The sequence below is a fragment of the Podarcis pityusensis genome (assembly GCF_964106645.2).
Source record: "Podarcis pityusensis genome assembly, chromosome: 15".
NCBI classification, from domain to species: Eukaryota; Metazoa; Chordata; class Lepidosauria; order Squamata; family Lacertidae; genus Podarcis; species Podarcis pityusensis.
Genome location: NC_138040.1, coordinates 33,414,020 through 33,428,952, shown reverse-complemented (window position 1 = coordinate 33,428,952; position 14,933 = coordinate 33,414,020). Strand labels below are relative to the sequence as shown.

General features: G+C 47.7%; 1 protein-coding gene and 1 long non-coding RNA gene across 7 annotated transcripts in view; one reads left to right on the top strand and one right to left on the bottom strand.

Annotated features, from left to right (window-relative positions):
* ROBO3 (roundabout guidance receptor 3) overlaps positions 1–14,933 on the bottom strand; it is a 335,111-nt gene that overhangs the window by 210,895 nt on the left and 109,283 nt on the right. Inside the window, exon 1 of one of the 5 annotated variants that reach the window (XM_080982322.1) lies at positions 2,595–2,730. The exons of the other annotated variants lie outside the window; for them this stretch is intronic. Coding sequence (XP_080838448.1) covers positions 2,595–2,667 — 73 coding nt within the window. The 5' untranslated portion in view covers positions 2,668–2,730. Of the gene's footprint in view, positions 1–2,594; positions 2,731–14,933 lie in introns of those variants that run through there. 5 annotated transcript variants of the gene reach the window in all.
* On the top strand, positions 3,426–14,721 carry LOC308463888. 2 transcript variants are annotated; one of them, XR_013979778.1, is made up of 4 exons: positions 3,426–4,663; positions 10,750–10,918; positions 11,199–11,723; positions 14,391–14,721. It is a non-coding gene; the product is annotated as an uncharacterized lncRNA (long non-coding RNA). The 2 variants fall into 2 exon arrangements; XR_013979779.1 differs by lacking the exon at positions 11,199–11,723 and having other exon boundaries at positions 3,620–4,663; positions 14,391–14,690.

The window sequence follows — 14,933 nt, the reverse complement described above, 5'->3', positions numbered from 1 at the left end:
TACCTAGGATTGCACTGTGAGTTTCTGACATGCACAGTTTATCTTGCACATGCTTCCTGCGAGGCCAAAAATATCTGATTCCGATCTTACCCTAAGAATACCATACCAAAGGTCACAGAGTTTTTGGTTTAAGCCAGGGGTCAGCAACCTTCCAACAGGTTTAATTCTTTTTCTTAAAAAAACCACAACCCTACACTTTATTCATTGTGGGAGTCTACTCAGCTTCCTCTCTGCACACACGCAAATATTAATGAAGCAGTACAGGCTCCTGTTTGCTGATCCAACAGCAGACACACAGCTAATCGACAGCCCTGCTTGCAGGAGCAGCATATTCCCTCCGATCCTGTTGCCAGCGCCTGCTCTCAGCTGGAAGCAACTTGCAATGAAAAATCAGTCACATTCTTCCCCCCCCCCCAAAAAAACCACACACATTGCAAATGTGAATCCATCACGTCTTTCACTTGGCATTATCCTTCAGCAGCCATTGTCATTCAGGCTAAATCATTCCTTCAATGTTCACCGTGCAGGAGATTGGGAACAGCCAGTTGCGAGGGCACTAACTGGCATGCCACATCCACAGATTTGATAGCATTCAATGTAATAAAAGGAACCTAGGTTGAGACCCTCGTCCACAGCCCCACACTCAAAGGAACTCTCTGCTCCTTGCCAACAAGAATATACTGTCAGCGGTTGCTTCTTAAATTCCCAACAAGGCATGGGATGGTCAAGTAATATTTTTTTTGGGGGGGGAGGGGGTAACCTAAAAATAAAATTCTCACCATTCTTGTCTTTTCCACCCCACCCTCCAGGACAGAACTAGCCTCAAACTGACCACCTTTCAAGTTTCAGTGGCAAAAATCACATCTGTAAATGAAATTCAGATTGGGGTGATGTTGAAACTCTTTTTCGTTCACTCCTAAAGAGCTGGAACTCAGCTCCCAGCCCCCAACCCACCCACCAAATCTGCCTAAATTCTAAACAGAAATACTTTACAGCCCCATAATTTAAAGCACTTAAAAAAACAAAACCCTCACTTTCCCTCCATGGTAAATAAAGATGGGTTATTATTATTTCCAGCGCTGCATGTTTTGCAGCTTTAGATTTTGCTTTAAAACCGACACATGCAATGGTTCCAGCTCCTGCCTTGGGCTGCTGCATCCTTTTCCAAAGTGTGTCTTGATGCCTCCTCTAGTGGACAGATTCTGGGAGAGTTTGTGGCCTGAAGATTTTTGTTTCCGCACACAGGCACAGAAAAGGGGGGGGGGGGAGAGACTGCTAAGGGCTTTGGTAGGAAGCAAATTAAGAGCATACAGAAAACCGTAGCGCTGTCTCTGGCCACAGAGAGAGGGACTGGTACAAATCTTGCTAAGGCAAGCTGTGCGCGAACCCCAAGCCAGGGGAGGCCTGGAGCCTTCAATTGTCAGGGATCTGAAAGGTCAGTCACCCTCCAGCTGACAGCCTCTTCTCTGAAGCTAGCCTCTACCCAGTCGCATCCCCTTGTGTGCACTTCTTTTTATCACACTCGGGCCCATCTGTTACCTCAATGGAAAGTGCAAAGCAGAAGAGCCTCTGGGTGAGGCTGGATCTCTCCGCACGCAGGCCGAGTGCTCAATTCTGGGTGACATGGAAGGGGGAGGCGACTCCACAACGTGGCAGCTGCGCATTGGGGAGTACATGCACACCACATTTTTGCATGTTACACCTTTCGGACAGGGAAAGCGCAACCACTGCAGGTGCATACATTTTGCTGTGGATCGAACGTGCACCAGAAGGAAAAATAAAAATAAATGTAGCATCCTGGCATGTTGTACGCACCGCATGCACAAAAATAATGGGAAACTACAAACGGGCTTTCATGAGAATCCGCACGTGTTTCACTCCAATCTTCCTACACAGACAAATGCTCTGTAAAGGGAATGATCTACAAAGTGACACGCAGTGGGTCAGGATTGGTGGTCTAACACAGACTCTAGACAAGAATGGGGCAGGGAGGAAGGGGGACACAGTGAAAAACGAGGACCCCCTTCTCACGCTGCCCAGACCCTAATGCCCTCTTGTCGGTCTCCCATTATCATCCTTTCATAGGGTCGTTATCACCAACATCAACCAACCCCTTTTGCCTTTTCATCTAGACTTGAAACTGCCACCCCCAAAGCATGGCTCTCCATTTACTCCAGCGGGGGCCAGAGATTCGCCGGGAGCCTTTGGGCACCTCCCTCGGTGTTTCCCTGCCCCCAGTTTTCCAGAGCGAAAAGATCTGATACAATTGCAACTAGAGATCCGCCAAACTCCAGAACTGTGGCGCACTGAGCTGTCCCTAGACCAACCGCAGGATCCCCGGGGAACAAGGAACCCGTCTCCAAAAGAAAGGAAGCCAAACGAATCCGGATCGTGCGCCTCTGAATGTTACTTTCCTGCCCAGCTGTGCCCAGAAACTGCGCTTTCCCTTAGACGACGGGTTGCTCCGGAGCTGCGGTCTCTCCCGAGAGCTCTTTTTTTTGGGGGGGGGGGTGTAAGGGAGGGTGGAGTAATAACAGGAGACCTTCAGATCAGGCGCTGGGAGCGAAGCGCCCGGCTTGCGAAGCGCATCTTACCTGCAGCGGGTCCCACCAAGGCCGGCAAGAAGCACAGGAAGCTCCGGAGCCAAAGCGGGAGCCGCCGCCGCATGGCTCAGCTCCTCCAGGGACGCATCCAGCAGAGGAAAGCGGAATCCTTTTCGCGGCGGCTCCCCAGCAGGGGGGCGGGTCGGCTCCGGGGACCTGCCCCCAGCCGTGGCGAGAGGGATGGGAGGCGGTCCTCGGGTTCAGCAGGGGAGGGGTGGGGAGAGGGAGAGGCACGCGATCCGGGCAGGCTCCGGCACTTTGGGGAAAGCAACTCCAAGGCGCCGTTTGCTCCCGGGCGAGCGCAGCACTTCTGGAGCGACTCCCAGCGGAGCAAGCACGTTGCTGATGCTGAGGTTGCTCCGGACGCCTGGCTGGTGCTTTGCTCGCCCGGGCGCGATAGCCGAGAAGCCGCCACGCCGTGGAACTTGCTTCAACTCCGTTGCCCCGGCCCCTTTGTCAGGCTGCTGGTTCCCCCAGCGGCGGCTGAAAGAGACGCCAACCCGCCTCGCCCGGAGGACGCGCGGGTCGAGAGGAGTTGGCTGCGGTCGAACGGGATGGGAGGCGGGCGAGATTTGGCTACGGCGCCAGCAGCCACGCCGGAGGGACGCGCTTGTCGAGCTGCTCCCCGCCCCTGTCGCCCCACGGACGCGCAGGGGGGAGCGCTCTCGCAGGCTCACGCCGGATCAAGTCGCCAGCCAACGCGACTCGAATTGAATCTGGAACCTGCTCGGGGCGCAATTCCGACGCACGAAATAATCACAAGCCGTTGGGGTCCTCGGTTGCCCGCCTGATACAGTAATGTTCTTGCTACACGCGTGTATGAGAAGTAAGGGAAACGCCTCCGCTAGCGTGCACCGTAGTCATGTGAGAAGGCAGGGTGCGTGTTCTGCCCGTGTTAGAACAAACGCAGGGGGTGGGAGGGGCAACGCGGCAGCAGGGTCCGCCCCTGACCTACGTGCCCGCGTGCGAACCTGAGGACGAGTCCGACTAAGGGTTTGCTGCTGCTGTGCTACTCTCACCCACGGAGAGAACTGTTTGTAGTTCACTAATTGGAAGCTGGCGAAAAGTGAGCTTTCACCATCCAGACGTTCAGTGTGCACGTGTGTGGGATAGCTAGGATCACACCTGTTATATTTGCGCCTGACCTTCACTGGTTCACCTAAAGAATCCTTGCACATAATTGAGCTTTCTCTTCATGATACCCTGGGAAAGTGAGGGTCCTTGTCACATGTGCAGTTTGCACACACACAAGTGTATTCACACATTAAGCCAAGACATGGGGAGCAAGGCAGCAAGCTTGATCCTGCCCTCTCCTGTCCATACACCATCCACTTTTAATATAATGTCCAGAACAAGGTTCCTAACTGTGCATAAAGAGCCCACAGGTGTACAACTTAGAAGTGGGATGGACCTTGTGCACATCTTCAGCTGAAGGTGTGGAGATGGATAGGAGGAATATGGCTGTGACCTCAATTCCACTCTCCACTTGACCCCCATTTTTTACTGTGAGCGTCTACATAGAACGATGGCAGTGTATATAGGTGTTTTCCTACGTCACTGTATGCCCGTGGAGGAAAAGTGACACATGGGATGCAGCCTGAAAAAAATTGCTCCCCTTGGGTAGGTGCAGAGTCTCTAAAGACATTGAGTGGATTTATTTTGCTCATTCGGTGCAACCAGTCTAGGTGGCAGGCGACACTGCTTAGCATTCAGTAGAGAAAGCTGTTGTTATTATTCCCTAATGCAGCAAAGGAGAGGTGCTATGACAAGCCATGCCCTTTGATTTGGCAGCCATGCCCTCCAATTCCAGATATGTGGCCTGTGAACTTTGTAATGCATTAAAGAAATGCACTCTGTGTATATTGAAAGACTCTTTCAGTCCACAGGTGAGATCGTCTTCATTTTGCCTTAGGACAGGGTGTTCCATACTTTAGTTGCTTTTATAAATCATTTTAACTGATGGTGCTGATTCTTCCTTATTTTGCATGATCTAGGTATGTGAAAGTCGATTCTGGAGATGGGGCCTGCTTGGTGAACCCTAACTTAAACCCTCTACAGAGGTTAGCCCTGCGGCAGCATCTTGCATTTGCTATGCTTCTGGTTTAGTGCTGAATTAGCAAAACAAGGAGCAAAAACTGGTCCTTGCAACATGACTGCTGAAGCCATCACCGTCAGTCCACAGATAAGGATGAGAGAAGCCACTGAGAGATGTCAGCTTCTTTACACACACACTCCACCAATGTAAGAAATAGAGAAATGAATTCCAGAGGTGAAGTTATATGGATGAAGTCCGCTAAAGCAAATACAAAAAAAAGCATCTTAAAAGGCTAGTGTGCAAAAAGCTTTCAAGGACAAGAGTCCTTTTCATCAGTTTACAATTGCGTATATCAGAATAAATGCTCTGACTGTTCAGTGTCATAAGACTCTTTTTAAAGAAATATGCTTATTATAAGAAAATATCCATGAGGGCTATGGCATGGATCCAGACCAAGGGTTGTATCCAATGCCAGTCCTATTTAGAGTAGACCCAGTGAAGTTAATAGGCATGAGTCAGTTAAGTTCTTTATTTTCAAAGGGTCTACTGTAGAGGCTGGTTGGCCACAGCCCAATCAGCGGTGGAGCAAGCCAAGTGGGCACCTGGGGCGGCGCGCATGCCCTACACCCAGGGGCAGGTCCAGTCGCCCGCAGGGCAGGGCGAACCAGGGCAGGACGCTGTGCGGGGCCTCCAAGGTGTCTGCCTGCCTCCTCCCACTCAGCCGCCCTACAGCTGAGGGGGATGTGGTGGGCAGACCGTTTGGGGCAGCATGGAGCCTGTGGGTGTCCAAGCCACCGCGTCACTCCCAGGAGAGACGTGTGGCTCAGGCACGGTGAGTGCCACCCGGCATTTTGTCACTGCCCCTCAGTGGTAACACCCAGGGTGGCCTGCCCCCACCGCACCCCCCTTCCTCTGCCCCTGAGCCCAATATTAGTTGAACCTGAGTTCAGCTAACTTAGTCTGGATCCAGGCCTTATGATCCCATTATCTCTAGCATCACATGGAGATCGCAAGATACCTTCTGTGTCTTTGACAGCTATCATTATTATGGACACCGTAAAGATGTAACAGATGTATTATGGTACAGTCATACCTCGGGTTGAAGTTGCTTCAGGTTGAGCATTTCCAGGTTGCGCTCCGCAGCAACTCAGAAGTAACGGAATGCGTTACTTCTGGGTTTCGCCGCTCGCGCATGCACAGATGCTCAAAATGACGTCACGTGCATGCGCAGAAGTGGCAAATCACAACCCACACACATGCAGACGCACGGACGCGAGTTGCGTTCACTTCAGAATGCGAACAGGGCTCTGGAATGGATCCCGTTCACATCCAGAGGTACCACTGTGTAAGCTTCAAATGGACCAAAGCCCATTTTCTCAGATGGCTGATTTCGCTGCAACCATCTGCATTATACGGTTAAAACCGTTTCATACCACTTTAAGTAGTCATGGCCAGGGGTGCCATGTCCTAGGGGCCAAGCTCTTTTGGCCCCCCAATGGCAACAGCAAGAGCAGGAAGAGGCCAAGCACCAGAGAGGAAGAGCTGTCAGCCGTTGAAGCCATGCTGGCACTGCATTCAGCTCTGCCACAGCTCCTCCAGACATGTTGATGTGATGTCACGTGATGTGCAACAAGCGTGTGATGTCACACACACACACACACACAACACTGGCTCCCCTAATCTTTGGTGCAAGTTGGTGCCTCTGGTCATGCCCTCCTCCAAGAATCCTGAGTGCTGAGAGTTGTTAAAGGTAAAGGTAAAGGGACCCCGACCATTAGGTCCAGTTGCGGACGACTCTGGTGTTACGGTGCTCATCTCGCTTTACTGGCCGAGGGAGCCAGCGTACAGCATCCGGGTCATGTGGCCAGCATGACTAAGCCGCTTCTGGCAAACCAGAGCAGCGCACGGAAACGCCATTTACCTTCCTGCTGGAGTGGTACCTATTTATCTACTTGCACTTTGACGTGCTTTTGAACTGCTAAGTTGGCAGGAGAGTTGTTAGGAGGCCTCAATTCCCCTCATAAAACTATAATTCCTTGAGTAGTTTAACAGTCAAACCCTCTTCCAAAGGAACTCTAGAAATTGACACCATGTGAGGGGAATAGTTTGGTCAAATTTTGACCATGTGGTCATTTTTAAAAAGCACACCTGCCAGCCAATCACTAGACGTGTGGGGGGTTTCCTTCTGCTGCGAACAGGCTCCTGCAGCCAAAGCTCAGTGCTGGGCTGAAAACCCTGTGTACAAAACAGCCCCACACTGCTCTTTAAACCTCTGGTTTTGAAAGGCTCAAAGAGCAGCATGGCGCTGTTAGCAAACCTATTTGCCCCCATGCTTCTCTTTGAAGTCCCTACAGTCAGTTTTTCAAGGTGCAGCATCACCTGACATCACTATACTGTCAGGTGATTAGCAAGAGTGCAACCCCACCCACCTGCCAAATTTGGCCTTCCAGGGGTGCGGAGTTAAAAGATTCAAACCCACCCTAACTGGCTCTGAGTTTCAGTGCCTAGCCCAGAGTCACATTATGATACGATACGATATGATACGATCTCTTTATTGTCATTGTCCCATACAGAACAATGAAATTGAAAAATCTGCATAAGACATTCAAAAACCCCTAAAAACTCTGAAACCCCATTTTAAAATACAATACAGTGGTACCTTGGGTTACATACGCTTCAGGTTACATACTCTTCAGGTTACAGACTCTGCTAACCCAGAAATAGTGCTTCAGGTTAAGAACTTTGCTTCAGGATGAGAACAGAAATCGTGCTCCGGCGGCGTGGCAGCAGCAGGAGGCCCCATTAGCTAAAGTGGTGCTTCAGGTTAAGAACAGTGTCAGGTTAAGAACGGACTTCCAGAACAAATTAAGTACTTAACCCAAGTGTCAGGGAACTGCCATCAGGGAGAGAGCAAAATCCAGAGGGATTCCAGAGAGCGTCCCGGGGTTGGGAGAGGCAGCCCATCTTCTGGGGAAGAGAATCAGCGTAGCACCAGTGGAGAAGGGGGGCAGATGGGGGAAGCGGCGAGGCGGTCCCATGACTCCTTGCCGGGGACCAGCAGGGAGAGTAGAGGTCCTCCGCTGCCTACGCCCTCCTTGCGCAGAAGGCTTTTGCGCAGAGAGAGTAGGAGGAGACTAGGCGTCAAAGAGCTTTGCTGGAAGAAGTTTAAGAAACGCCCACTGACAGATTCTGCCAGCGATTGAGACAGCCACGGGTGAGTGGCTGTCCGGACAGAAAAGGTTCACTCAGGCAACCCAGCCAGGTGTTTGCACCGGCTTACGCACGAGCAACCCCTAGAACCACTAAACCGGGACTTCCGGGGTGGCGCCATCGGTAATGGCGGACTCCGATCCGGAGGGACTGGCTCCACGGAAAACGGGTCTGTTCTGCTACGGCGAAGTGGGGACCCTTCAAAAAATCACAGGCGGAAGAAGCCTGTGACCATGGGACTCGGCGGGCACCTTTTGCGCCCTCCCAATCTGTAAAGGAACCCAACTACGGGCTCCGGAGCGAAGAGGGGTTAGTGGCGCGGTGCTGAGAGTCAACTGCTTCTTCCGTGGAGCGAAGCCGCACAGCCGTTGCCGGAGAGCGCTACCTTTTTCCTGGGACAATTCGGTTACAAAAACAACTACCCGTGAGCAGATCAAATTTGGACAATTGGACTTTAAACAACGATCTGTGAGTAGAAGGGAAAATTGGATTAGAAACTCTTCTTAATTTGGCACTGAAGCGGGAAGGTCTAAACAGGAAGTCAGCCTTCCGCTTCTTGTAGATAGATTAAAGCAAAGACATGGCAAACTAGAGTTCAGAAAATCGTTTGTAAAGGATCAACTTTCATCATCTAAAACTACTGAACCCCCTTTGGAAGCAGGAGAAGAGGGGGGATTTTTTCCGGATGGTTTAAACTTGCAGGAGAGAGTGTAAAGAAAAGTAATTTTCCACCATCTTGAACCTGGGAGCGGGATGTCAGGACAGACGTTTTTAGGAAGTTCATTGACTATAGACAAATGTTTTTGACAGATAGTTAAAAGAAGAGAAACATAGTGATTCCATTGTTCTCTTTCGCATTTTAAAGGAACAAATACTGACAAAATATCTGAAAAAGGAAACTTTGTTGTTAGATCTTCTGTTAAAAAAGAAAAAAAAGAAAAGAGATTGATACAAATAGAAGTTCTTCCCCTAGAGGGAGCTTGTGAAACTGTTATTAAACTTGAACTGGGGAGCTTCGCAGCTGCAAACAGATTAAGATCGTGGGAACAGCCTTCTGACTTTGCATAACAATGTATTCAGAGGCTCTGGTGCATGCTTTCTGTAAGACAAGTGCTTTATTGGAACAGTTACATGAGAAGACGGATTTGATGACTGTTGCGATCAGAAATTTTGGACAGGTAGTGGGTATCTATATAGAACCCACCCAGGAATCAACTCAGGAGTGTGCTCTGACAGATCAGACGAGGGAGGAGATCGTTGTTGGACCTCGGGTGGCAGAGATGGAGGGAGCTGTGGCCCAGCAGGAACATGAGTTGTTGGATTTGACAAATGAACTTGGAAAAAGCCAGATTTGGAGAGATAGAGTTTTGTTGGGCTTGGAGATGGGGGGCTGGATAGACCCCCCTATGCAGGGATGTCTTGACTTTCCAAGTCTGGCAATGGGCCGTGAGGAGTTTGGGGTTGTGGGGGTCCTCAACTTTGGAGGGACTTTGAAACATGCTTTTAAATACCACATGGAGTTCAGTGTGGATTATGGAAAAGGGGCTGATCTGTCGAGAAGGGACAAAAATACTGTCAAGTTGGAGTTTCCACGAGTGAAAGGACCAGGAGACAAAGTAAAGTACAGGTATAAATATGAAGAAGATCTGCGGAAGGGACATGGAAGAGACTTAAGGGCCTCGGACATAAGATTACCAGGTTAATGAGCTAAATGGATGAGACAGAAAGGACTGACAAAACCCGGGACCAGGAGGAAGAGACGTTGGAGGAAGATTGGAAGAAAGTTTTTTAAAAAATTTCTATTTAGGATTGTTTTGTAAAATTAATGAGTATTAGAAAAATGTTGGAACGAAACTATTTGGCTTTAGCAGAAATGTTAAAAAGAACTATGCAAGAATATGTTATGGTTATGAGAAATTGGTATAAATAAGATTTAAGTTTTAAGTTTTAGGGTCTTTTATAGTAAGATAAGGTTAAAATAGATTAAGGTAATTTAATGACAGAATATTATGAAAAATGGGAAGGATTTGCTGTTATAATTAATAACTGGAATACAAAAAAGGGAGGTTTGAGGAGGTCGATGAAATAAGGCAATGACAGTTAAGGATTTGGGAATATTGGATCTGTTTTTAATTGTTTGTGGTTTACTTTTGTTTTTTGGATTTTGATGTGCTTTGTCTTTGTTTTTTTGTTTTTTTTATTTTTATTGATTTGTATGGTTTGACTGCTGTTTGCTTTTCCCTTGTTTTCTTTCTTCTTTGTTTCTTTGTTTTTTTTGTAACTTTAAAATGCTTAATAAATATCATTTAAAAAAAATAAAATAGAACCACTACACCGAGGTACCACTGTATACTCTTATAGAGACTCCTTATACTGCGTTTAAGTTAGGATAAAGCAGATGGAGAGGCCATAGTCCAATAATGGATACTTCATGAGCCAAAGATCCCACCCAGCTTCATCCTGTTCAGAGTCCTGTTCACCGCTGAGTACTTTCCACTCAGCATTTTCCCATCACAGAATATCAGGTACCAGGTATAAAAGTGACCTCTGCCTGAGACGTGGATAGCTTCTGTTGCCAGCAAGTACAGCTAGTTCCAAGGTAGCTGGACCAATAGCCTGGATCACCACAAGGCATCTTATTAAATTCATACCTCGGGGGAGATGAATGTACTCTCCTCGCAATGACCAATTGGCTTTACAAAACCTACATCTATGCACCTGACTTGTTTTTTCTCCCTTTGAAATTTCTGGGGGCAAGGAGAAAAGAGTTTCCCCAACTTCCTCAGCTGGTTTGATACTATTGCTCCATGGATCACTTGTATAGTTCGGGAGGTCGTGGCGAATGTTTGGCCTAAATTGACCTTCCCTGTAATATGAAGCCATTCGTTTTTGTCCTTGCAGAAACAGAAACAAATCAAACCGGGACGCAGGTACCCACTTGCCCTGCAGACCTGGTGATTCTGATGAAGAGAAACCACAGCTAATGAGCTGGCAAGTGTCATCTGCTAACTTGTGCAACAATTCATTAAGGGCAGGCCTGGGACCCTGCCCCACCCCCATCACCACCCAGGTAATTAAAAAGCTGCCTTCTCCTATGATCACACATAAGATCTGCATAAGATCTAAACAAGACACACACACCTTTCCCCCCTTTTTTTCAGTTATTATGACTGTGGTTGTGCCATGACAGGGAGATGCACAAATTAAACACATGTATACACACCAAAGCTAAACTGTCAACTCTCAAGTCTTGCATAAATGACAGCTAAATTGGTTGGGGGGTTTCCAGAAAGAAGAGAAATCAGGTGAGAATGTGCATTTGATTTGAAAATATGCATTAATGTTCGCAGTTCGCACACTCCGGGCTGCCATCAGAATCCAGGCAGCGAGCTCCCTTGCGGCTGATTTTCCAATGCGCTCTTTTAAATGGAAGTGAAAGACTCAAAGAGGAGGGGATACCAAGCGATGTAGGAGTTTTGAGGAGCAGGCATTGTTGTCTCTTTTGGACTCCGCCACCTGCACTAATTGTAGAAGCATGAAAGGATACGAAAATTGCATCCTCAGAAGCCCTGGTACTTCAGGCTAAAGGGTGGGTAATAAATCCAATTATCGTCATCGTCATCGTTTCTGAGCCTTCTCCCCTTCAACATCTCCCCCGCTATCAGGACATTTCGAGGTGATGCAGTTTAATATAAACACCAAGATTTTTTCCAGGTTATGACAAGTAGCCTCCTCTCTCACACACACAATGCCTCAGGCCCTTGTGAACCTTCTGTCCTCTGTCTGTGGACTGCCCTTCTCTTCCATCTCAAGATACACTCCTTTCAACTCAAGTCTCAGCCTGTGCTAAGCTGAGGTCAGCGCTTGGTCAGCAGGTACCATCTCTCAATATTTTTTTGGGGGGGAGGGGTGTAGTTCTACACTTGATTAATCCTCTTTTAAGCAACGCTATTACTTTTTAAACGTGTCACCACTGTTCATGTGACCTTTAACCCCTTAGAAGAAGCCCGGCAGGCTTTGCCCTGGCAAATGATATATCCATCTTTTATGTACCTTTCTGTAACAGTATCTAATGCAGACTTAAGATTCCTGCCTTGTGATAAATACCAATCTCCCAGGTTTTCAGTTTCTGGAAGAGCGAAAAGAAAAACAGTTTCTGCACAAATTTTCTCCCCCCCCCCCGCCCCCCCATCAGCCTCTTTTCCCATTTCAAATGGGTGGGGGAGCCTGCAATAGTGATGGAAAGGAACAGAATAGCTGTTGATGAACGAAAGGCAAAGATGAAATCTGTTGCAATGTCGACAGACTTGAATATAAAAATGGAACTGACATTCGTCAGCTAAAGAAATCAGACAGATTATTCACCCATTCTTCTTATTCTGCCACCGAGTCGCAGGCCAGGAGCTGCTTCAGGGATCAATCCTGCTTCTTTCTTTCTTTCTTTTCTCTCTCTCTCTCTCCCCCCCCCTTTCTTTTCTTCTGAAAAGTACTAAAATAGATCAAGATGGAAATTGCCATTTTTATAGCACAAGGTTCTCTCTGCAGAAGGTTTTGGCCAAATAATTAAGTATCCAGCAATTGTAGAAACTTGCAGGGAATTAATGTTCATCAGTTAAGCCAAGAAAGTGATAAAAATGCAAATCTGTTACTAAATTAACAGAGAGCACCAGCCTCCAGGTATAAAGAGGAGTGATTTCGGCATTAAATCGAGGTGCCTGGCTTATTGGAGCCCCACATGAATGAAAATTAGGGGCTTGCCAACGCTAACAATGCAGGGATGGAGGTGATTCCACCATTCCCTTGCAATTGACCTTGGGGTGGGGCAATCCACCTGAAGTATGTCTTAGGAAAGAGCAGGGAAGAGTAAGATTATTTCAATCAATGGCACCATTGTATAGAATAGGAATGGAGATCCTTTGGTCCTCCAGATGTTGTTGGACTCCCAGCTCACACCAGTCCTAACCAGCATGACCAATGATTAGGGATGGTGGGAGATGGAGCCTAGTAACAGGTATTGGTGTGCGGGGGTTGAGGACAGAGACCCTTCCCCCTTTGGAAAGATGGACTCAGACTATATGGTATCAGTAATCAGATGACCACAGGTTCCCCACCTCTGAGAAAGAAACTGGTTGTGTGCAATAAGGAGCATTGCTCAAAAGTTGTCAAGGTGTTGCCTTCAGGGTTAGTTATAGAGCACCATACAACTCAGATGCAGAAGGACATTGAAACATTTCCGGATCAGGTCAAAGGTCCATCCAGCCCAGGGGTGAGGAACTTGTGGCCTTCCAGGTATTTCTAGATTCCAGCTCCCATCATCCCACCCAGCATGTCCAATGGTTGGGGTAACGGAGCTGAACTACTGGTTTTCCCAGTAGTGATGTATGAAAGTGAGAGCTGGACCATAAAGAAGGCTGATCGCCGAAGAATTGATGCTTTTGAATTCTGGTGCTGGAGGAGACTCTTGAGAGTCCCATGGACTGCAAGAAGATCAAACCTATCCATTCTGAAGGAAATCAGCCCTGAGTGCTCCCTGGAAGGACAGATTGTGAAGCTGAGACGCCAATACTTTGGCCACCTCATAAGAAGAGAAGACTCCCTGGAAAAGACCCTGGTGTTGGGGAAGATGGAGGGCACAAGGAGAAGGGAACAACAGAGGACAAGATGGTTGGACAGTGTTCTCGAAGCTACCAGCATGAGTTTGACCACACTGTGGGAGGCAGTGGAAGACAGGAGTGCCTGGCGTGCTCTGGTCCATGGGGTCACAAAGAGTCGGACATGACTAAACGACTAAACAACAACAACATGCTACTAGAATCTGGTGGCAACCAATTCTATAAATGCATGATGTTCTGTGTGAAGAATTTCCTTTTGCCTGCCCTAAAACTCTTACTGATCAGTTTCTTTGGATGACATGCCCCCAAAATTCTAGTATTATGAGTGGGAGAAAAACTTATCTCTATCCACTTTCACTGCACAGTGCATAATTCACACCTGACTCCTACCAGTCTGATGTGGTCGGGCCCCTCATCTAAGGCTGGTGTCAACTCTGCGCCGGCTATTGACATCCCACAGAGAAATAATCAGGATAGAAGCCACAAGGGGCATTCTGGAAAGAGTAGGAAAGCATCATCTCACACAGTTGTGCCCTCAGGAAGGTCTGGGATTTCTCCAGGAAGTAATAATGAAGAAAATATTGCTTCTTCAGAGTGGGGATGGGGGGGATGCAGTTCACTTCATATTTTAATGAAAATCGCCTAGTTCATATTTCCCAAAACAATAGATGACCTGAAACACAACTTTGAAATCTGCAGTTCTCTGAAAACTTTTGTGGCACGGCTCTCCAAGCAAATAATGTACCCATTGCTATAGTATTCATGGGGAAAGTACACAAAAATGCATGTATATCTAGGAAAATAACATACAGATATGCATCGAATTGGGGGAAATTACTTACAGAAATTGTCTAGATTGCATTAAAATTGGTTCATTAGAAGAAATGTTAAAATGCTAATGAATTCTTGTAAATACTTTTTTTTAAAAAGCAAACTGATGAGGAAGCCTAGCAAACTGAACTTAAAGATTGGGAAAATGAAAAACTGAAGTCAACAACTTCATCCATGCTTATCCACAAGTGAAGATCCTAGTTATCCAGAGGTGGATGAGCTTCCTATTATTTCCAAGTCCCCCGGAATTGATATCGCTGTCTTCTGCCCTCCCCATGATTGCCTGCAGCATCGCATGGAGTGTCATAGAGGTGCCAGCTAGTTCCACAGCTGTTTTTATTGCTTTGTCTCAACTCAAGTAACAAGTGAAAGAGCAAAAAAAGGGAATAGAGCGCCTTTATGCATGTGCAAACTGCTTCCCCCCCTCAGTCACAGAATAAATACAGTCATCTCCCACCACTCAGATGAGATCGGGGACAAGGGGCTGTGTGCAGAGCAGAAGGTGCAACATCCAGGCAAGCCTGAGCCTCATCAAACCTCACGTCAGAAATTAAGCACCTTCTCATGGGTAAGTGGGTAGTGGGACGCGGGTGGCGCTGTGGGTTAAACCACAGAGACTAGGGCTTGCCGATCAGAAGGTCG